This window comes from Lacerta agilis, chromosome 2 (genome assembly GCF_009819535.1).
Source record: "Lacerta agilis isolate rLacAgi1 chromosome 2, rLacAgi1.pri, whole genome shotgun sequence".
Taxonomy (NCBI): Eukaryota; Metazoa; Chordata; class Lepidosauria; order Squamata; family Lacertidae; genus Lacerta; species Lacerta agilis.
The window spans coordinates 103,300,912-103,324,800 of NC_046313.1; the positions used below are offsets into that span (position 1 = coordinate 103,300,912).

The window sequence follows — 23,889 nt, forward strand, 5'->3', positions numbered from 1 at the left end:
AAGCCAAGGGACGCCGGAGATCGGCCGGAACAGCTGCCGGGAAACGCCAAGGTTCTCCTTCTGGTCCGGCTCAGGTTCTGCGGATGGCAGGCGCGTGTCAAGCTGCGCCCGTTCCCTCCGCCTCCGCTTTAACGCGATCGGGAAAGCCGTGCAAGGAAGGGAAATGTGGGGTTTCCTCGCTCTGCTGTCCCAGCCCTTTCCCCCCCCTTCCCCTTCCCCTGTATCCGGCGTTAATCGTTAAGCCGCAGCAGCCCTTAGGATGCGGGTTGGTCGGAGGCAGGAGGAGCCAGAAGTCATCGAGCTGACAAGTTCTCACTCCGGTCGGAAAGGGTGGAGCACGCGACGAGAAGGAAAGCGGCGTTCGGGTTGGACGGGGATGCTGATTAAGCCCCGCCCCGCTTGCGCTCGTCAGCAGATGGAGGCGGAGCCAGCGTCGGATCGGCACATAGGGCTTCGACCGCGCAGGAAGGAAAAGCTTTGCCAAGAGAAAGCTGCTTTCGCCTCGGAGCCCCCTAGTGGAGAAACGGGGTTTCCTCGCAGGCGAGTATAGGATGGCAGCGCTGAAACGTGCTGATTTCAGCTGGAGTGATCGCTCACAACAAACTTATCTGGGTTAGATACATTAGTGGTTATGTGTGCCCTCTGCGCGCTTCCCACTGAGGATGGAGAACTCGCTTCTAATAATGATGATGATGATGATGATGTTGGGAGCCGCCCATAGTGGCTGTGGAAACCCAGCCAGATGGCCGGTGTATGTATGTATGTATAAATAAATAAATAAATACCCCCCCCCCCCCAATCTGGCTGGGTTTCCCCAGGCACTCTGGGCGGCTTCCAACAAAATATTATACATTAAGTCCACCCCCCCCCAAAAGAAATCCGAAAGAACGGAGTCAACTTTTAGTTTATTTAACAAATATCGTGTCAAAACTATTTCCCTTTCCCCTTTTTCTTTTATAAAATTCTCATGGGCAGGGAAAAACCAAATAGATTTTACAACCTTCTAACAAGATTTAAATATTTTGCAACGTGCCGGCTGCAGAAAGGAGCTCAAACCAGCAGCAAGCACCTCGTTAGATGGCACTATAGAATGTTATCCAAAAATAAAACCAGGTTTTTTTTTGAAGGAGACAAAAAAGTTTAAAACTTTCAACTCGTGTCTATTTTAGAATGAAACACTTTTTTTTTTGATAAACTTCAGAGAACTGCTGTGGGTCAAAACATTTCATTAATGTGATGCAGATGAGCTTTGGAACTCAGCCTCGCAGAATCAGAGTTGGAAGGGACCCTTAGGGTCATCTAGTGCAATCCCCTGCAATGCAGGAATCTCAACTAACGCATGCATGACAAATGGCCATCCAACCTCTGCTTAAAAACCTCCAATGAGGAGAGTCCACAACCGCCTCTCTCTCTCTATTGCTACAGAAATGACACTTCTCCCCAATGCCTTTTGCTTTCAGGCTGTGCCGCAGCTTCCTCAGTAAAAGCAATAATCATAGAATCACAGAGTTGGAAGAGACCACAAGGGCCATCCAGTCCAACCCCCTGCCAAGCAGGAAACACCATCAAAGCATTCCTGACAGATGGATGTCAAGCCTCTGCTTAAACACCTCCAAAGAAGGAGACTCCACCACACTCCTTGGTAGCAAATTCCACTGCCGAACAGCTCTTACTGTCAGGAAGTTCTTCCTAATGTTTAGGTGGAATCTTCTTTCTTGTAGTTTGAATCCATTGCCCCGTGTCCGCTTCTCTGGAGCAGCAGAAAACAACCTTTCACCCTCCTCTATATGACATCCTTTTATATATTTGAACATGGCTATCATATCACCCCTTAACCTTCTCTTCTCCAGGCTAAACATACCCAGCTCCCTAAGCCGTTCCTCATAAAGGCATCGTTTCCAGGCCTTTGACCATTTTGGCTGCCCTCTTCTGGACATGTTCCAGCTTGTCAGAATCCTTCTTGAACTGTGGTGCCCAGAACTGGACACAGTATTCCAGGTGAGGTCTGACCAGAGCAGAATATAGTGGTACTATTACTTCCCTTGATCTAGACGCTATACTCCTATTGATGCAGCCCAGAATTGCATTGGCTTTTTTATCATTAGCTCTTAAGCTTTCTGCTGATCACCATAGGAGTAGCCTGAAGTGCAGGCCACAATCTTGTTTCCTGTAGAAAGCCCACAAACCAAAGATGAATGCAACATCCTTCTTTGTTCTTTGTACCCAGCATGTAGTGCTGGTATACTGCATTTGAACATGGAAGTTCTATTTAGCTCTCATGGCTAATAGCTAAAGACATATCCTCTGTGAACTTGTCTAGCGTTGTCTAAGCTGAGACTGGGCCGAAGGTGTTATCTCTGCAACTCTAAGGACTAGATACTTTTACTTTCTTTAGATCCATGTCAATCATGCTTAAAATTCACTTGAAACTCAGTATTAAACGTAAAGGTAAAGGTACCCCTGACGGTTACGTCCAGTCGCGGATGATTCTGGGGTTGTGACAGTCATCTCGCTCTATAGGCCGAGGGAGCCGGCGTTTGTCCGCAGACAGCTTCTGGGTCATGTGGCCTGCATGACTAAGCTGCTTCTGGTGAACCAGAGCAGCGCATGGAAACATCGTTTACCTTCCTACCGGAAGCACTTTGACGTGCTTTTGAACTGCTAGGTTGGCAGGAGCAGGGACCAAGCAACGGGAGCTCACCCCGCTGCAGGGATTCGAACCGCCGACCTTCTGATTGGCAAGCTCTAGGCTCTGTGGTTTAGACCGCAGCGCCACCCATGTCCCATTTGAGATCCATGTCAATCACGTTTAAAATTCACTTGAAACTCTGTATTACTCAATATACCATACTCTTAATTAAGAGGCGTTAATAGCAAGGATTCTCAGTCCTCGTCACTTAACTGAAGACATCTGAAGGCAGCCATGTATTGGGAAGTTTTTAATGTTTGACATTTTATTATGTTTTCATATGTGCTGGAAGCTGAGATGGGTGGGGTGTAATAATAATAATAATAATAATAATAATAATAATAAATTGTTGTTGTTGTCAAGGGCTGATGTTTGATTTCAATTTGGTCAATACAAGAGACATCTGGACTTCAAATTTTAAACAAACACTGTGCACTTACTGACTGCATTCTTCATCCAGGGATTTGGAGGTAGCATACATGGGAGTTACCCCGCTTTAGCTAGGGAGGAAGTGACTGGCTCAGGACCACCCAATGACACTCACTGCTGAGAAATAATCTAAACCCAGTGTGAGGAATTCAGGGGAAATAAGAGACAGGACTGTTTCATTGTGTTGAAAAACTACAGAAACCACCTTGGGAAGAACATCAACTTTATTATCAAAAGCTAATGCAATTTTACTATTCCTCGTGGATGAAATACCTAGTTTCTGTGCAATATCTGGAAAAGTCTCATACCTTACAGACAAACTCACGGAGGCTGTCAATAGCTACTAGTCATGATGGTTATATGCTCCCCTCTAATGCTGGACGTGCCACGCTTGGGAATACCAGTTGCCGCAAAGAAGGTCAGGAGCCGATGCCCTCCGGTGTGAAGTGGGCTTCACAACCGGGTCTGTCCATCGTGAGAAAAAAGACACTGGGCTGAACTTCAGGGCAGTTTCTACGTCTCAAAGAGCAGCTGTCAGAGGAAAGGATTTCCATTTCTATATATTTCCTTCCTGCTTCCCTTGATGAGCAGAAGCAGAATAAAAATTTCAAAATAAAAGCATTTGCGTAATTTATAAGGGTCACGAAACTGAGGTTTTAGTGTCACAAGTAGGGCTAATTCTAATCCAGGATTTAGACATTGGATGGTGCAATGAGATATTATTGGTGGGGTAGCTGAGAATCCTTTGTAGGAGACCCTGCCGCTCAGTTATTTAAAAATGTCTTACTCTTCATTGCAAATGCCATTCCAGGGTGGGTGGCGCTTGCACAAGTTTACAGAGTTCACTCTGTGCGCGACTGTTAAAACGGTTAAGTCTGTAGGGAAAACGAAACTCTTGGATCTGTGCTTGTGTTCGCTTCGGCTGAGATGCGCTTGGCATTTTCTTTCAGTCCTCCGTTCCCCATCAACACGGGAATTACTGTGCTCCTTCGCAAAACACTCCAATAAATAAGCTGTGACGGGGGAAAACCCAAAGATAATGTGCTTTGCAGATTCTGCAGGCTGGATTAGTGTTCCCCAAAATCAGGATAGCTGATATATACTTGTTTTTTTCTGAATGACACCCCCCCCCCATACACTTGTGGAGACCGGAAGGAGGGGTGCCCAAAGAACCAACTTGAGTGCAGAGACGCAATAGTCTCCTTTGAGTGAGGACAGGTAATTCTGGCATCTCCATGCAGTAGGTATAGCTAAAAGATCCCTATCATAGCTGCTTCGCAGGGAGAAGATGAGGCACACTCAGAACCTTATAAGGCTTTAAAAATTTTTTTAAAAATTTCCAGAGTGGGAGCAAAGCTGCCTTAGGATCATCGCCTCGTGAAATGGCTGATCAGAACCTGCTCACACATAATAAAGTTTGGAGTATGCAATCTGTTGCTGCTGCTGTCATTCATCCCAGGCAGCAGGGTGGGAATATCCAAAAGAAGCAGGAATGTAGGTTCGAGCCTACCCTAAACAAGGTACACCAAGAATGAAGAGTCTTGATCTGCAGAGTGCCTTGTGCCAACTCCTTATTCTCCTTTGACTATTGTCTAAGTTACAGGAGGGCGGCTCCAGATAGAATCATAGAATTGTAGCGTTGGAAGGGACCACGAGGGTCGTCTAGTCCAACCCCCTGCAATGCAGGAATCTTTTGCCCAACTTGAGACTCTACCCTACGATGCTGAGTCTTGTGCTCTACCTACTGAGATGATAAGGTACAAAACTGCAGGCTCAAGCCGGATGGCTGAAAAGTCTTAACTGGCTGTGGGAAGCCAAAGGAGAGAAAGCTACCAGTTTCTCAATAGCCCATGTAACAACGTAAAATCTGTGCAAGCTAGGCAGGAATGGAAGATAGCCAGAACTGTGTGTATTAAATAACAATGCACAAGCACAGGAAAAAATGAAGGGTGTTGGGACTGGCTGCAGAATTTAGTTTCCTGAGAATTAAAAATACCCTGATCCCCACCTCAAACCCTCTCTTTATGCATCCATAAGAACTAGAAATGTAGAATCATAGAATCATAGAGTTGGAAGAGACCACAAGGGCCGTCCAGTCCAACCCCTTGCCAAGCAGGAAACACCATCAAAGCATTCCTGACAGATGGCTGTCAAGAAATGTGCTTCTCTCCACCCACCCCCTGCACCCACTTTAAGGGTTGAGTCTGTGGGAAATGCCTGGTGAATCTCCCAAGCCAAGGTAAACAATTTCCAGTGGCCAGGGGTTGGGAATGAAGTGCTCTGCCCAGGTCTTTGTCATCTCTGCGTAACATGTCAGTCCACCTCCAAGGCCAGCGTAACGCAATTATGTAAAATAAGCGAAGATTTGCATATACAGGTTCCAGAGTGTATATCCAGTTCTGATCACAGTTTTGTAGCTGAGGCGACACTTTGCATATTCCAGGTCCTTGGCTTGATCCCGTAGCCATGCGAGGCAGCGGCATCCTTTAAGCTTCCCAAAGGCAAAGGATTCAAGAACAACAACAGGGCACTGCACGTCTTCCATTGTCATTAATCCACATGAGCTAAATCCAGAGCTGTTATCCGTGTGAGGTGAGAGTCAAAGAGGTATGTTTATGCCTCCCCTACCAGCTGCCTGGGCCTCCTTAGTCCCTCCCATACTTGGGGTCCGGGATCGAATCACCACAAACTTATGACTTTCAAGGCCTTCCTAATACTGTACTCTTCATCATCCTGCCACTAGGCAAGGCCGAGCCCTGGGCCGTTCGTGTTGCAGACACCGAGTCCAAAAGCGGCTGCGCTGAAGGGATGCAGCTGGCTAGAAGACATTGCTTCCTGGGGTCGGGGCTTTCCAGACCCCTTCCTGGGGTCTCAGTCTTGCATCCTTCTGTGACTGCGAACCAAACGCCGGAGTCCATTTCTGTCGCCGACAGGATTTGCCAGGAATCCTCTCCGCCCTTTTGCTTCTCGATTGGCACGGCCCAATTACTCGATAGTGACTGCGATGATGAGGGCGGACTCCTCGGTCCTCCTCTGTGGGTTGCCAGGCTGGCTCTGGACGGGGTTTCCCAACGGCTCCATAGCAAGCGGGTGGCTCAGAGCCGGGGGTTCCTGCACAGGCTGCGGAGGCCCGGCGGCCACCTCAGGGTGACTCTTGCTCTTGTGCGCGGTGACGTTGTCTTTCTTCTCAAACTTCTTCCCGCAGAGGTCGCAGGAGAACTGGTAGAAGGAGTCTGCGTCATGCTTCTTCATGTGCCAGTTGAGGGAGGCCTTCTGGCGGCAGGTGAACCCACAGATCTCACACCTGCATCAAATATAAAAGAAAAGGGGTGTTGATGCATGAGGGGGTCCAGGGAACTCATGACTGGACAGCTCCATCCCCATATACTAGGGCAGGGGTGGCCAACTTCCAAGAGACTGCGATCTACTCACAGAGTTAAAAACTGGCAGTGATCTACCCCCTTTTTGTTGAGCTTTTTTTAAGGAAGGAAAGCCCTGTTTTGGGGGGTTCACGTAAAAGTTGTTGAGCTTCTTTAGGGAAGAGGAAAGCGACATTGAGGTTTTTTTAGGAAGGAAAGCCCTGTTTTTGGTGGTTCAGGTCATTTTAGGGGTGCAGGGCAAAGATGTTGAGCTTTTTTTTAGGGGAGCCAAAGTTTTTTAGCTTCTTTGGGGGGAGCCACTGATCTACTGGTGATCTACCACAGACGCCCAGTGATCTACCGGTAGATCACGATCTATCTGTTGGACATGCCTGTACTAGGGGATATGTATTCCTATGTATTGTTTTAACTGTTCTTAATATTGAATTTTAATTTGCTGCGACCTACCCTGGGAGCTGCTGGTGAATTTATCGTCTTCTAAAGCAACTACTCTATTCCGAACTTAAAAATGGAAAGCGTAATGCTGGTGGCTAACAAAAGAGGTTTTAAAGACTGTCTCAATGCAATTTTTTTAAAAAAAAAATCAATTGGGAAACACTCGCCTGTGAGCGCTCCACTTGGAGAGCAGCCTTTACCAAAAGGGCTTTGAAGACACTCGGACTCAGGACGCAAGGAGAAACATGCTAAGAGGAAGGCACGCTTGGCAAATCCACATCGTGATCAACTCCCGCCCGGTAACCAATGTCCCCACTGTGGAAGGACGTGTGGATCCAGAACTGGCCTCCACAGTCACTTACGGACTCGTTGTTAAAACCGTGTTTATGGAAGTCAATCTTACTCGGCTACGAGTGATCGCCAAAGAAGAAAAAGAATTACTAATTGTTCTTATTATCAGTAGTACAATACAATAGTCCCGGGGGTTACGTTCCAGGGGATGGTGCCTAGAACAAAAATCAAGTATTGTTATTGTTGTTGTTAAATTAATTAAATTAGTACACCGCCCTTCGTCGGAAGAGCACGGCATGTTCGCAACTTACAAATACAAAATGAAAACACAAAGTACATGATAAAAAACAAAAGCAAACCAATAACTCCCAGTCCCACAGACACATTTAAAAGGCCACAAAATGTTAACCAGCCAAACGCCTGGTTGAAGAGAAGCGTTTTCTCCTGCTGCGTACAGCCAAAACCTATTGGGTTTAGTGGCAGCACGTGGGATTGCTAACGTCATTTTTCCTGGAACACCAAACCTTTTAATTTTTTTAAAATAATTGCCACTCACTTAAAGCTGAATGTGCACAAGTTAAATAGATGCTGTAGGCTTACTGTACTTTGAAGCACCTTCATGGGGCTCCAGTTTTTGTTGGAGCAGCAGTGCTGGGGGAAGAGATGATTTCCCCATGTTTTCCTCAACATGCATCAATCACCCTCTGCAGTTTCCCTCCCTATCATAAAACTAGAACTTGACAGATAGTTAAACTTTGAACTGACAAGAGAGAGGTATCTGCCTGGGCCACCACCACGAAAAGCAAGGGGGGCCCTGGGATAGCTGAGCCGTTGGCCTGATCCAGCACGACTCTTCTGGCATTGCTGTGTCATTGCTGAGGATGGAACGTGTAGCAGAAGTCCTTACTGTAAGGGTTTTTCTCCAGTGTGGATTCGCCGGTGGATGATCAAATTGCTGCTCGTTCGGAAGGAGCGGGCGCAGAACTCACAGATGTAGTCCCTTTTATCTGCAGGGAAGAAAAAAGTAGGTCGCTGGCTATTCTGGGCCCAAGATAACAAGCTTATATTGCAGTGAGTGTCTAATAGTTTTCCAAATATTAATCTTTTAGCCACTACAGTGTATGCATACAAAACCCTGTTACACATATTGGCAGGCATCCTAAGTCCCCCCCCCCCAAAAAAAAAATTTCATGTGATGGAGGAGATGATTTCTGCCAACTTTCCCCTTCATTTGTTGGGCACCAGATCCCACATCAATCCCAAGGATCCCCCAAACCCCAAGAACAGATTTGGGTTTTGGGGGGGGGGCAAGCGCAGGAGGAACACAAAGGCAGGATAGCATTGTTTTGTGAATGTGAACACTGTTCCGTTAATGGAAGAAGAGTTAAGATCCAAATAACAAAAATGCTCACATACACACCAAATCCCAAATCAAAGCAGTTCAATGGAGACCAAACCTCTGAAAATATTTTGTAGTATCTTTCAATATACATCTATACCTAGCAAAACAACAAAAGTGGATTTTGCAAACCTCTATGGTTATCGAAGGACTTACAGTTCGAATCTGGAAGGATAAACTATCTTATTTATATCTATATCTATATATAATTTCACACCATCTTTCTTTGGAGGATGAAGTGAATAATTGTGCAGAGGGCAATGTTTTCTGATCCTGCATGCCATGTTGCCATGTTTCTGTGAGTCTCACACTGCCAGTCTTAAATCCTCTTGATAATTCTGAAGACTAACTCAATTCCCAGAAATGAAACCGACCTTAAATAATAGCTGTGGGGCCTGCCCAAACATACATCCCCATAGTATGTGCTTCTATATAATTTGCTCCCTTCTGGGAGCAGGGACGTGAACCCGTTCAGGACCAATCTATGTCCCAACAGGCTAGCTGCTCTCCACATCATCTCCCGGATGGAATAAGGGGGCACTAAAGTGTTCGCCGAAGGCAAGTTAAAAGCACTTCAAGAGCCAGGCTGGTAGGGATCCTAACCAGGTGGGATCCTACAAACAATCCTCACCGCTGTGCAGTTTCTCGTGCTCCTTAAGGTGCTTCTTGAAGTTGAAGGACTTGCCGCAGCTGGGGTCAGAGCAGGTGAACGTTTTTTGGTGAACGTGCTGGTATTTCTTGTGGTGCTGAGGGGGCAGAAAAATAAGTCAAAGCGGAACAAAGACTCTGCCTTCTGCAACAAAACTGCTTTACAAAAACAGAGCAATCTTCCCGAACAGGTAAAATACATCACATAATTGCACGACAAATTGCAGTCTCAGAAATGTGCCCGTCCGCTGTCATTTTACATGGCTTTGATGAAGCAAGGCAGGGCTTTCCTGTGGTAGGTATGCTGCCCCAGGGAGCTTTGCATGCCCACCACCTCCAGCATCTAAGGTCCCAAACAGATGCCTATGAGGAGGGCATGAAGGACCATGCCCAATGAACAAGCCTCCAGTGTTCCTTCTGCCCATCTTGCTAGGGCATGAAATCCTTGAAGGGATGGGGCTCCCATGGAAATTTTCTGCAGTAAAGTAGGGACAGAGTGTGTTGAAGCAAAAGTGAGATGTTCCAGAAATCCTGCAAACGCCATCTTGACCGTCAAGATAACCCTACAATTATTTGGTGCAAGAATGAGCACCTATATGTTGATATTCATCATGCGAAAGGCTGGACTGGATGAATCCCAAACTGGAATTAAGATTGCCGGAAAAAATATCAACAACCTCAGATATGCTGATGACACTACCTTGATGGCAGAAAGTGAGGAGGAATTAAAGAACCTTTTAATGAGGGTGAAAGAGCTCAACATATGGTCTGAAGCTCAACATCAAAAAAACTAAGATCATGGCCACTGGTCCCATCACCTCCTGGCAAATAGAAGGGGAAGAAATGGAAGCAGTGAGAGATTTCACTTTTTTGGGTTCCACGATCACTGCAGATGGTGACAGCAGTCACGAAATTAGAAGACGCCTGCTTCTTGGGAGAAAAGCAATGACAAACCTAGACAGCATCTTAAAAAGCAAAGACATCACCTTGCCGACAAAGGTCCGTATAGTTAAAGCTATGGTTTGCCCAGTAGTAATGTACGGAAGTGAGAGCTGGACCATAAAGAAGGCTGATCGCCGAAGAATTGATGCTTTTGAATTATGGTGCTGGAGGAGACTCTTGAGAGTCCCATGGACTGCAAGAAGAGCAAACCTATCCATTCTTAAAGAAATCAGCCCCGAGTGCTCACTAGAAGGACAGATCCTGAAGTTGAGGCTCCAGTACTTTGGCCACCTCATGAGAAGAGAAGACTCCCTGGAAAAGACCCTGATGTTGGGAAAGATGGAAGGCACAAGGAGAAGGGGACGACAGAGGATGAGATGGTTGGACAGTGTTCTTGAAGCTACTAACATGAGTTTGGCCAAACTGCGGGAGGCAGTGAAGGATAGGCGTGCCTGGCGTGCTCTGGTCCATGGGGTCACGAAGAGTCGGACACGACTGAACGACTGAACAACAACAACAACATGTTGATATTCACTTGTTTTGAGATATGGTACCTGGCTTGCTTTGATGCTATACTCATCTGTGGGCCCTGGGATACTGGGCTCTCAGCCTAGAGAGGGGAGCTATCTGTAAGCCTCGGACAGTTGCCACCTATATGCCCTCATGGGTCAGGTGGATCGATGGGAGGTTCTGGACAAGCCGACATACGCTTAACATATTAGAACTTTGCAGACAAGCCCTGGCGACCTCTCACTGTGGTGGCGTCTGTCCCGCCACTGTAAAGGCAGTGAGGTTCTTCACACTGTGTTGTAAGTTGATACCTTTCTTTAATAAAGTGCTAAGGCTGGTCACTCTGGCATTTTTGACATCCTCCTTTGGCCTCACTGCCTCAAACCACTTGCTCAGGCTCTCCTTTGGGTCTGCGGTTCAGAACATAAGAGTTTGTGTGGACAATATGCTGGTCCTCAACTAAAGGGGCGCGGGTGGCGCTGTGGTCTAAACCACTGAGCCTCTTGGGCTTGCCAATTGGAAGGTTGGTGGTTCGAATCCCCGCGACGGGGTGAGCTCCCGTTGCTCTGTCCCAGCTCCTGCCAACCTAGCATTTTGGAAGCATGCCAGTGCAAGTAGATAAATAGGTACCACTGTGGTGGGAAGGTAAACAGCGTTTCCGTGCGCTCTGGCTTCCGTCATGGTGTTCCATTGCACCAGAAGTGGTTTAGTCATGCTGGTCACATGACCTGGGAAGCTGCCTGTGGACAAACACCAGCTGCCTCGACCTGAAAGTGAGATGAGCGCCGCAACCCCATAGTTGCCTTTGACTGGACTTAACCATCCAGGGATCCTTTACCTTCGTTTTTGTTTGTTTACCTTTGGTGCTCAACTGCTGGACCAGTAGGCCGCACTAAACCTGTCTAATCCTCTCTAATCAGCTATCAGTATGGCAGCCTTTTCTGCTGCTGCTATGCTAGTGGTCATACAGTATGTTCCCCACCAAAGCGGATCTCCTAAAATTACAGAATTTTAGAGCTGCAAGGTACCGTGGAGGTAATCTAATACAACCCCTTGCTCAGTGCAGGGAACATATCTCTAACAGGCTTTTGTTCAACTGCCTCCTGCAAAGGAGACCTTATCACCTCCCGAGGCAGTCAAATAGTCCTGGCTGACCAATTCATGTTTCCTCAGGATTCGACCATTGCCAAGTGCTCCGTGTCCCCTCTCTGCCCTTGTGCGTGGGGAAGTGCTTCCTGCCACTGATCCATCACTTACATTCAAATATTGGCGGTTGGAGAAGATCTTCCCACAGCCATCGTAGTCGCAGAGGAGGATCTCTCGCTTGGCTGCCTTCCTGCGCAAGAGGAAACTCAGGTTCAATCCCTGCCATCTCCAGGTTCCCTGTTCTTAAACCCCGAAGAACTGCTGCCAGTCAGTGTAGACAATACTGAGCTAGATGGACATATGGCCTGATTCGGCATAAGGCAGCTTCCTACGTTCTTATGCTAAGCATCGAGCATAGGATTACTCAAAAACGGTATGGTCAGATGTCAAATACTTGGCCAAGTATTTTTAAAGCGTCAACTTTCTCAGAACAGCATAAATATATTCAAGCAGCTGTTATACTTAGGCTGGTTTTTTAAGGAGAACTGTGGGTGGGATTTAGTAGGTGCAACGGAATTCCCCTTCCTCCCTTCTAGAGCTGTTAAAAAAAACAAAAAAACAAAAGGCACTATTTAAAGGTGCTTTTAAAGGCGTCTGTGCTAAGTTGACAGCGGGCCAATTGTTCAAGCATCACCAGATCGGTGGCTTCATGGAATATCTGGCCATGGACAAATAATAGAGATTCAACAGATCAGTCCATTTGTCTAGCATGACCGCCTTAATCTAAGCATGAATTAGAGGCCTCCTTCCATGGTCCCTACGCTATGGCCCACTCCTGGGGAGGTTAACAGCGTGCTCTTTGGGCTCAAAAAGCCAATGGACCAGCACCCACCTGATTCTCTTTGGACCAATCTGGGCCACATCCTCATCACCAGGCTGTGCCCGCTTCTTGCAACTGTACAGGAAGAAATAAGCTTCGTAAGCGTAGCAACAAAAGGGTCTTCCGTGTAACAACAAAAATGACCCTTCCCCATAAGGTTCTTCAGGCAGCCGCTGTGGCAAAGATGAGGGAAGCAGCCATCTTGAAAAGTGGTGGGAAAATGGAAGGGGCATAGTGCCGGATTTACATATAAACTAAACAAGCGATAGCTTAGGGCTCCACTCTCTTGGGGGCCCCAAAAAAATTTAAAGGAAAAAAACCTGGATGTACATTTCCAAAATATAAGATAAAAGACAAATAAAATAAAACCTACATACAACAACAGTTTTTTGTGTTGTGTAGGCTCCTATGATGTAAGTAATGGGCCCCGCCTGCTCCCTAAAATACCACTGGCTTGCTCATTTCTATATATAGGGTGCCTACATTCTGCATATGTATTCTGCATTCAAAGCTACCAATATGAGTCTGACCAAACTGCGAGAGGCAGTGGAAGACAGGAGTGCCTGGCATGCTCTGGTCCATGGGGTCACGAAGAGTCGGACATGACTAAATGACTAAACAACAACAACATTCTGCATGGACTGGTTGCATGGCAACATGGGCAAATGGCTTTAGATACCTATTAGGCCCATAAATTACCATATAGCATATATTCAACACAAAAAACCAGCGACAATTTGTTGTTGACAAAGGACAGCTGGACATATAAAGGGCCCCATTACCTTCAGTAGCTTAGGGCCTCATCAAACCTAAATCCGGCCCTGAAGGGGCAAAAGCTTGTCTGCTAAGTATTTGAGCCCTAAACAGCTGCTCTGGCCACCCAGGAACCAAACTAACTTGACAGGATGCAAAACTACTGGATTCTACAGGTGAAACTCGAAAAATTAGAATATTATGGAAAAGTCCATTTATGGAAGCAATTGTTTTCATTAGCTACTGGAGTTTAATATATGAGATAGACTCATGACAGGCAAAGCAAGATATGTCAAGCCTTTATTTGTTATAATTGTGATGATTATGGCGCGTACAGCTGATGAAAACCCCAAAGTTGAAATTGTTAATTTGGGGTTCTCATCAGCTGTACGCCATAATCATCACAATTATAACAAATAAAGGCTTGACATATCTCGCTTTGCATGTCATGAGTCTATCTCATATATTCGTTTCACCTTTTAAGTTGAATTACTGAAAGAAATGAACCTTTCCACGATATTCTAATTTTTCGAGTTTCACATGTATAGGATGGGTGACACTCCACAACAGCTAATCAGGTGTGGAGTTTAACAGTGCTAGACTAGGACCAGAGCTGGAATCCCAGCTCAACTGGGCCCTTCACAGACTCTCAGCTTAATGTACCTCACATGGTTGTTGTGAGTTTTAAAATGGAGAGTGGAAGCTGCTTTGAGCTCCTTGGAGGAAAAGATGGGATAGAAAAGTCGTTATAATAACAAGAACAGCAGCGTTAAACTAGAAATGCTTGCACAATCCTTAACTGGTGGTAATGCCCTGCAAAGCCCATTTACCTGTCCAGGGAAGGGTGATAATTCTCATCTTGCAGGTCATCTGTATATGCCAGATTGTCTTCCTCTCTTTCGTCATCTTCCTGCTCTGGTTGGTCAGGCACGGACTCTGGCGTCTCCTCTGGTGGAGGCAAAGTGCTGCAGAGAATATAAAATAATTAAAATAAAAACTAAAGGAGAGGGTGCAGGGCGCAAAGATCCTTCAACGTAGAAAGGGGCATCGTTTCATACAGCTCAGCCCTTCCCAACATCAAAGGCAGGAGAGTTTCCTGCAACTGCTAAGCTTACTGAGAGATGCCTGCACAGTCTTTTTCCATGAATGTGTTATCAAGGTTGGTGTGGAGGGGGACAACTTCAAAGTGCCTTGGAGACAAGGCTTCTGAAGGGCCCTCAACTCCATTACCTAGAGCAGAAGCCAACAGACCCTACGCAAACAACAACAACAACAAAGGACAAGAAATGCTTTTAAAAAATGTATCAATAGATATATGGTTCATCAACATACCGGGTATACATATCACCAATGGGTGACTGGGAAGCATACCGGTAGCAATTTTGTGAATGCCACAATCACTATTTAGCTGACCCTTGTACCCAGCCTCTGCTGTAAAACAGGAAAGCCCGATTCTTCCCTGTTATACAGTGGTTCCGCTCCTTTCTCCGGGGCCGTGTCCAGAAAGTGTTGGTGGGGGATGAGTGTTCAGACCCCTGGGCTCTCACTTGTGGGGTGCCTCAGGGCTCCGTCTTCTCCCCCATGCTTTTTAATATCTATATGAAGCCGCTGGGAGAGATCATCAGGGGGTTTGGGCTGGGTGTTCATCAGCATGAGGATGACACCCAGCTCTATCTCTCATTTAAATCAGAACCAGTGAAGGCGGTGAAGGTCCTGTGTGAGTGTCTGGAGGCAGTTGGAGGATGGATGGTGGCTAAGAGATTGAGGTTGAATCCTGACAAGACAGGGGGCGGATGGGTGTGGGGGACTCCCTGGTCCTGAATGGGATAACTGTGCCCCTGAAGGACCAGGTGCGCAGCCTGGGAGTCATTTTGGACTCACAGCTGTCCATGGAGGTGCAGGTTAATTCTGTGTCCAGGGTGGCTGTCTACCAGCTCCATCTGGTACGCAGGCTGAGACCCTACCTGCCCGCAGACTGTCTTGCCAGAGTGGTGCATGCTCTAGTTATCTCCCGCTTGGACTACTGCAATGCGCTCTATGTGGGGCTACCTTTGAAGGTGCCCAGAAACTGCAATTAACCCAGAATGTGGCAGCTAGACTGGTGACTGGGAGTGGCCGCCGGAACGACATAACACCGGTCCTGAGAGATCTACATTGGCTCCCAGTACGTTTCCGAGCACAATTCAAAGTGTTGGTGCTGACCTTTAAAGCCCTAAACGGCCTCGGTCCTGTATACCTGAAGGAGCATCTCCACCCCCATCGTTCTGCCTGGACACTGAGGTCCAGCACCGAGGACCTTCTGGCAGTTCCCTCCCTGTGAGAAGCAAAGCTACAGGGAACCAGGCAGAGGGCCTTCTTGGTAGTGGCGCCCGCCCTGTGGAACGCCCTCCCACCAGATGTCAAAGAGATAAACAACTACCTTACATTCAGAAGACATCAGGGAAGTTTTTGATTTGTGACATTTTAATGTATCCTAATATCTGTTGGAAGCCACCCAGAGTGGCTGGAGAAACCCAGCCAGATGGGCGGGGTACAAATAATAATAAATTATTATTATTATTATTATTATTATTATTATTATTATTATTATTATTATTATTCCCGAGCTCAGTCATCTGTCCTGCCAGAAAAGGGGTGAGTGGAGATTCACGTTGACATTCTCACTCAAGGGTGCCCTGAGAGAAGGCAGAAGTGAAGAATCCAGGCCAGGGAGTTCATGCCATGTGCTCCCGAGAAGTCCATCGGTCAACCTGCAGAAACTCTGCTGGTCTGCGTTTTGCACCATTTGTTTGCTTTATTATTTTAAAGTCGTAAACTGCCTCTTGTATCTAGGCAGCCAAGGCAGCATGGAAACTGACCTTTCAGGTTCTGTGACTTCCGTGGCAGCAGCTGGAATCTCTTCGGAGGGAGTCGCTGCAAGAGGAAACATTCACAGTCAGAACTGGGTGACACAGCCACAGAATGTGCCTACATAGGAACACAGGAAGCTGCCTGATACTCAGCCAGGCCGTTGGGCCATCTAGGTCCTCTAGTTCTCTAGGGTTTGGGGCAGTGGATTTGTCCCAGCCTAGCTGGAGATGCTAGAGATTGAAACTGCGGCCTTGTGCAGTGAAATCAGCAGAACTGCATGCTTTGTAACCAGGGGCGTACCCAGGATCAAAACTGGGGGGGGGGGGAGCCATGGTCGTTCAGGTTCAAAAACAAAAACAGCTTCAAAAAACAGAAAAACTTTACCCCCCTCCAAACAGAAAGACCCAAATGGCTGAAAAACTCAGTTTCCCAGGATCCTCAGTCCTCACAAAGGAACTACTCACCATGCAAGGGAACTCAGTTTGCCAAGCTCCCTTGCAATGATGAATCCCGGCAGCGATGAATTCGCCCCCTGACACTGCCCAAATCTCAACCTGCATCCCCATTTGACCAAGCAGAGTGCAGGCTAGGATCTGGTCTCCGATAGGCAAGCCAGCTCTTTGTCGGCATGAGGGAGGGGGAAACAGCCGGCGCAACACACACACACACACACAGTGGCCAACTGCCTCGGCAAGAGCGGAAGAGCTCAATTGTTATTGAGATTTTGGGAGGGGGAGAAAGACCAGTCTTGAGCTTTTTTTCCTTTTAGGCTGCTGATAACCATTTAATATTTTTTTTGCTTCTAGGGGGGGGCAGCTGCCCCCCTGCCCCCCTGGGTACGCCCATGTTTGTAACCTGGGAAATTAGGGGGTGTCCAGTCAGCGATGAAGAATGAACATGATATAAAAGACCCCACTGAAACCACAGTATAAACCAGGAACAGTTCAAAATTACAGTCGTATCTTGGTTGACGAATGCCTTGCAACTCAAATGCTTTGGCTCCCGAACGCCGCAAACCCGGAAGTGACTGTTCTGGTTTGCAAACGTTCTTTGGAACCCGAACGTCCGACACGGCTTCCGGTTGGCTGCAGAAGCTACCTGCAGCCAATTGGAAGCCACACCTTGGTTTCCGAACATTTTGGAAATCAAACAGACTTCTGGAACGGATTCTGTTCAACGTCCAAGGTACGGCTGTATGTTCTTTGCGAACAGAGGAGCCTTTCTGCTATTACATAGGCAGATGATTTTTCCCATAAAGAAACCCCCCTCTTCAATACCAGCAATTTGCATTTTTGTGTCAATAAGGTACAAGACGTTTTCTAACCATCATCGCCTTTTCTAACCATCATCGCCAACTCAATTACAATTAATTCAAGCAATTGCCATTTTAGAAAAGCATATACTGAAATTACATAGACATGTTATCAAAACCTACATTGCTAATTAATAGATCCTTTCTGGTACGTGTCTTTCGAATAAAATGAGATGCTACATCTTCTCTTTGTTTTGCTTTAAAAACCTGTGGCATGCTTGGTAATGATAATAATTCCTTAAGCATGCCCCCCCACCCCAAATAGCCCCCAAGGGGCATATAACAAAGTTATCAGAATCCTACCTGCAGGATTGTAATCTAAATACACAGAGAAGGAAGAACAAAAAAAAATGAGCTAAAAATTCATTCAGATTCTCTGTGGTTTCTGATTATTTGACAGTATCGGAGGAGATTTCTCAGTTAACCATAAGGATTTGAAAGGCATGCTTTGCAGACCATATTCCACAATTTGTAACATGATGGTGCTTGCTTATTAAGCAAGCTGAATTTATCACCGTACTTTTCCGTGTTTAAGACGAGCTTGTTTTTTTTTTTTACTCTAAAATAAGGTTTAAAAACTGGGGGCTTCTTATACACGGGTAGTGGGTAGGGGTGACGGGTGATTGTTTGCAGCCGCGAGCTGCAGATTGTCATTGGCGATTTTGTGTGTGATTGGTGGCTGCGGCAAGGGTTTCTTTGTATTGGCTCCTGCTGTGTTAAATGGGTGTGTGATTGGTTGCTGCGTCAATGACTGTTGTGGATTGGCTGCCTGCTACCGCAAAAGTTTGCTTGCTGTTTCCTGCTGCTGTTTGCGATCAGGCAGGTGCTTGTTGCAGACGCGAGCGATTGTCAATCTCTGTCAACCCCCCCCCCCCAAAAAAGCTCCACAACTCTGGGTCATTTTCTTAAATGGGAGTCCCCAAAAATAGGGGACGTATTATACACAGAAAAGTACGGTACTTCACTTACTGGGCCAGCCCTTTCCAGGCTGCTTTTACTTTCAGGTGCACCCAACAACTGCATCTCACACTCCAACGCAACACCATCCTATACGCTCTAACCCAAGTGGCGCCTCTTCAGTCCCTAACCATCCAAGAAGAAGAAGAAGAAGAGTCTGGATTTGATATCCCACCTTTCACACCCTTTAAGGCAGGGGTCCCCAAACTAAGGCCTGGGGGCCGGATGTGGCCCAATTGCCTTCTAAATCTGGCCCGCGGACAGTCCGGGAATCAGCGTGCTTTTACATGAGTAGAACGTGTGCTTTTATTTAAAATGCATCTCTGGGTTATTTGTGGGGCACAGGAATTCATTCACTTTTTTTTCCAAAATATAGTCCGCCCCCCAAGGTCTGAGGGACAATGGACCGGCCCCCTGCTGAAAAAGTTTGCTGACCCCTGCCTTAAGGAGTCTCAAAGTGGCTAACATTCTCCTTTCCCTTCCTCCCCTACAACAAACACTCTGTGAGCTGAGTGGGGCTGAGAGACTTCAGAGAAGTGTGACTAGCCCAAGGTCACCCAGCAGCTGCATGTGGAGGAGCGGAGACGCGAACCCGGTTCACCAGATTACAAGTCTACCACTCTTAACCACTACACCACACTGGCTCTCAAGTTCAAGGACTTCACTCCAGCAGCCTACAAGCAGCCATCCCCCTCACCTGTCTCATCGGGGTTCTGGCCGCTCAGCAATCCCGCCTCCTCGCCAAGGACGGCTCCGCTGCCAGGAGAGAGGCATGCCGTTCTCTCTCCGTCCGCACCGCCCTCCCCATCCTCTTTGGAAGATGGCTCTGCCTCGTCCACTGGGCTTGGTGAGTTCGAAGCGAGCGCTAAGGAAAAGGCATGGGCTGCTGCCGCCCTGCGGAGGGAACGCCGGCGCCGGATGACGCGGGTGGGCGGGGGGCTGGGCTTGGAACGCACGGCTTTCTCCTCTGGACACCTGGAGGCTGCCTTGCAGGGGGACGGGGGGCACGTCTGCGAGGTGGGGGGGCTCCAAGAGAAGGTGTGACCGGCCAGGCACTCCCATACCATGCTGCTTAGGACTTCTTTCTGCTCCAGAAACGAGGGCTTCACGTTAGGGATGAAGCCACATTCCTGGCTGTGATTGTGAGAAAGGACGACGAGGTGCTGCAGAGCATCAGGAGGAAGAGGCTCGGAAACAACTCTGGAGCTATCCTGTCCTGGGAAGAAGGAAGGTGAAACCAGCATGAATCATAGAATCATAGAGTTGGAGGAGACCACAAGGGCCATCCAGTCCAACCCCCTGCCAAGCAGGGAACACCATCAAAGCATTCCTGACAGATGGCTGTCAAGCCTCTGCTTGAAGACCTCCAAAGAAGGAGACTCCACCACACTCCTTGGTAGCAAATTCCACTGCCGAACAGCTCTCACTGTCAGGAAGTTCTTCCTAATGTTTAGGTGGGGTCCCAATATCCCCACACACACATGCATGCAAGTATTCCGCCTCCCGACATTATAGTCCTAAGTGCAGGGTTTTACTTCTGTGGTGAGAATGCTTGACACTGGGGTGTTTCAGGGATAGAAGTGCATCACAGCTGAGCTTAGAAAAAGTAGAGCACGGCTATTGGATGCTGCTAAGTCGCTTACTTGTTCCTCCCTCACCCTGCAAAAAAAGAGGTCAACTGAAACAATATAGGCAAACTTTGTAAATCCAAGTTAAGTCTTTTGTTCAGCCACATCCAGCCCCCAATGTCATGTCGAAAGGTAAACAGAAGTAAGTCCCCTGCTAATTTGCAGATTTTGTGTGAGACTAACCTGATCTACGTAACTATTTAATGAACTCAAAGGTTGACACAGTGCAGCAGTGAGCTTACATGCTATGTTGTTGTTCAGTTGTTCAGTCTTCGTGACCCCATGGACCAGAGCACACCAGGCATGCCTATCTTTCATTGCCTCCCGCAGTTTGGCCAAACTCATGCTAGTCGCTTCGAGAACACTGTCCAACCATCTCATCCTCTGTCGTCCCCTTCTCCTTGTCTTTCCCAACATCAGGGTCTTTTCTAGGGAGTCTCTCTTCTCATGTGGTGGCCAAAGTATATACTGCATTTTTATTAACAATTATTACAGGGTTGATCTACACCTCCAGAAAAAGCTCTAACCTGTTACCTTCTCCAATGAGTTAGTTTCCTATGTGTGGGATTTTATATATGATGGGAATAATCAGTTGAATTACCTGTATTACATATACTTGTGGTATAGAGGGTAAAAATGTAAAAGATTGAGATTGGATGGACATGAAATGCCCTGCAGCAAGTACATTAAACCTTCAAGGTAGGCAAAATAACACAGTGACCATTAATTCACCACAATAGTAAATGGCGGTAAAAGGTTTTTACATCTGTAGCAAGAGAAAAAAATGTGTCACCTCGGCCCAAACTGGTAGTGATAGAATTGATTTTCACCATCTGTTGGGAACTTTAGGGCTGCTACTCCCGAAGCTGATGCTTGCTCTAGTTTCAGAGAAGTATCACAGGCCCCCAAAACTAAAACTTGCTCTTTCTTTTTTTTAAGAGCCAGTTGATACACATGTTTAAAAGACATACTCGTCTATTGCATATCCATGACAAATTACTGTGTGACGCTTTTGCTGGCCAGAATCAGACTCCTTCCCCTTTTAATGGGATACTGTAAATGTTTGCGCAGATTGTTGGAGCTTTTGAGAAAGCCTGTCCTGTGACACGCTGCTACGATCGACTGGCTCATTTTCCAGTGACTCAGGTAAGCCAGCCCCCCCCCCCAATTACCATGTGAAACATTTGTCCAAGTGGGCAAACAGGCTGAACGGTTAAAAAAAACAAAAACCCACCCAAACAACATTGTACTTATCTGCCAGACTATTATGAGATCACTTTAATTAATACTAATAAAATGCCTTTTCTACAGAGAACCTGCAAGGATTCTTACCTGTTTTTGGAACTGAGCCTTGTGAACTGTACCTGAATGAGAAAGAGAAGAGGCAGGAAGGTGAGCAGGCAAAAGACAGGGGTCTGCACTTGATTCGTAGCAACTGCTTTCCTCAATATTAATGATGATGTAAGAACAGGAACATTTGCTAGAGCAGGGCTGAGGAATCTATGGCCCTCCAGATGTTGCTGGGAGTCCCTATAAGTCAACATGGCTAGTGTGCAGGGATGATGGGAGTTGGACTCTTGGCACCGTTGCTTCAGGGATTTTATCTTAGGCTAAATTTAAATGCAACGTCAGCTATGTAAATCGACTTCCCCATGTGAGGCTGCATGAGCTGTATTAATGCACTATCAAAGCAACACCGCTGGAACGGAACGGAACACAGGCAAAACAGGCCAAGGAATAGGCGGATGGAAGTCAAGCTCTCCCTGAAGCAGCTTCCTCACCTGTCCAGCAGGTACTTGGCCAGCTGGGAGTGCAAAGAGAAGCCTAGCTGCTCCTTCAGCTGACACCACTGCTCCAGGTGGCTGCCGATACGGATGCGGCACTTGCTTCGCCGCGCATCCAGCTCCTTGCGCTTCTGCTTGCGGATAGTTTCAGAGGCCCGCTGGCGGCCCTGGCGGCCGTGGTCCATCATCTCCCAAGCTGGAAAAAGGCAACGGAGTTGTGATCCATGAGGAACTCCCAACTGAGCCATGCAAGCAAGTTACAGAGAGCAGACGCTGCTGCGAACAGGGGGACACTCATTTCCTCTCTCAATGGCTGAGCAAACCCTGCTGGTTCACCCCACTCCCTTGCCTAAGGGCAGGGGTCGGTAAGGCCTGGGCCGGTTCACTCCAGCGGAGATGACTCCATGGGCTGGATCGCGCACGTGAGTGAGCTCGCGCTCCCACGATTTGCAGCGTCTGCGTCTGCACAGACATGATTTCTGGCCTCTGTGTCTGCGCAGACGCGATTTCCATTACCGCGGAAGTGAGTCCCCATGCTGTGCTGTGCCAGTTTAGCGCAGTGCGCAGGGAGTTGCCGAGAGGGCGGCTCGGTTCAGGGGTGGCTCGTGGGCCAGTTAAGCAACCCTTGTGGGCCGCTTGTGGCCCATGGGCCTTAGGTTGCTGACCCCTGCCTAAGGGTCTTCCTCAGAAGGCACTGCTGTCGGCAAAGGGGTCGCGAAAAGGAACACCAAAGGGTTTCAGCTGGGGGAGAAGGCAGGAAATATCCTTGCATGTTCCTGAAGCCACATTCTCTTTTGGACACTAGTCTTTAATAATGTGATTTTAATGTAAAGGTGTTTTGGGTAAGCTGCTTTTAGAGCTCATCAGGATGCAGAGACCTGTCCTTGCGCTGTCAGTCTCTAAAGTGCCACAACTCTACCTTTCAGAGGTTACATATGACCCAAGCTCCCTTGTGTACTGTCCCAGGAGACCATACCCCTTTTACCATGCACATGTCTGCTACTAGGTCAGGGGGCATCAAAGTTTTTCAGCAGGGGGCCAGTCCACTGTCCCTCAGACCCTGTGGGGGGCAGGACTATATTTTGAAGGGGAAAAAATGAACAAATTCCTATGCCCCACAAATAACCCAGAGATTCATTTTAAATAAAAGGACACATTCTACTCATGTAAAAACATGATTCCCGGATCGTCCACGGGCTGGATTTATAAGGTGGTTGGGTCGGATCCGGCCCCCGGGCCTTAGTTTGCCTACCCATGTACTAGATATTGCATCCGAAACCCCCTGGCATTCCCCCAACCCAATTATTACTGGAATGATGCAATACCTGTCATACTGGAATTTGACTACAGTGGTACCTCTGGTTACGTACTTAATGTATGCCACTTCTCTATCTTATGAAGCAGTGGGTGGGTCAAAATCTACTGGGTGACCTTTGTGAAACACTTGCAAGACTTCCTCCACCTGTTTAACAAGGGCAACTGCAAGATGGTGGTGTTTTCTTTGGAATCCCTGAACTGCCACAACTCAGAAAGATTTGTACTTGTATACTTGTCAACCAATGTAAGGTTTGGTGTGTGAGCAACGGGTCACTTGGCTCTTCCTCTGGACTGTCGTTTTGCAACTGGCTCCTTGTCCAGTCCAATATTTTGCACCATTTGGGTGCCAGTTCCTTGTGGCAGGGATGAAACTAGGCTTTATTTCACCCAGGTCAAAGACCCAGTTTGGCATGCACATTTGTGTACACACACAAAAAGAGGCTGGGATCCTCAATGTCGCCCCTCTGGAGGCTTCACCCGGGGCAAAAAAAAAAACAGCTAGACCCCCCCCACCCCCACCTGGTAGCTACAGCTCTGCCTTGTGGATCAGTATTTTGCACCATTTGGGTCCCAGTTTTTTAAAAATGAAGTAAATCCTG

The 23,889-nt window shown here is 47.3% G+C and overlaps 1 protein-coding gene across 1 annotated transcript; it reads right to left on the reverse strand.

Annotated features, from left to right (window-relative positions):
- Nucleotides 1-5,946: 5,946 nt before the first annotated feature.
- Nucleotides 5,947-22,166, reverse strand: ZNF692 (zinc finger protein 692). Its single transcript, XM_033141481.1, has 10 exons — nt 21,971-22,166; nt 21,522-21,553; nt 19,259-19,777; nt 16,301-16,355; nt 14,273-14,407; nt 12,702-12,764; nt 11,981-12,059; nt 9,255-9,369; nt 8,132-8,231; nt 5,947-6,422 (listed from the first exon to the last, which is right to left on the reverse strand). The coding sequence occupies exons 1-10, from the start codon at nt 22,159-22,161 to the stop codon at nt 6,104-6,106; spliced, it is 1,608 nt and encodes a 535-aa protein (XP_032997372.1). The 5' UTR covers nt 22,162-22,166; the 3' UTR covers nt 5,947-6,103.
- Between the last annotated feature and the right edge of the window lie 1,723 nt (nt 22,167-23,889).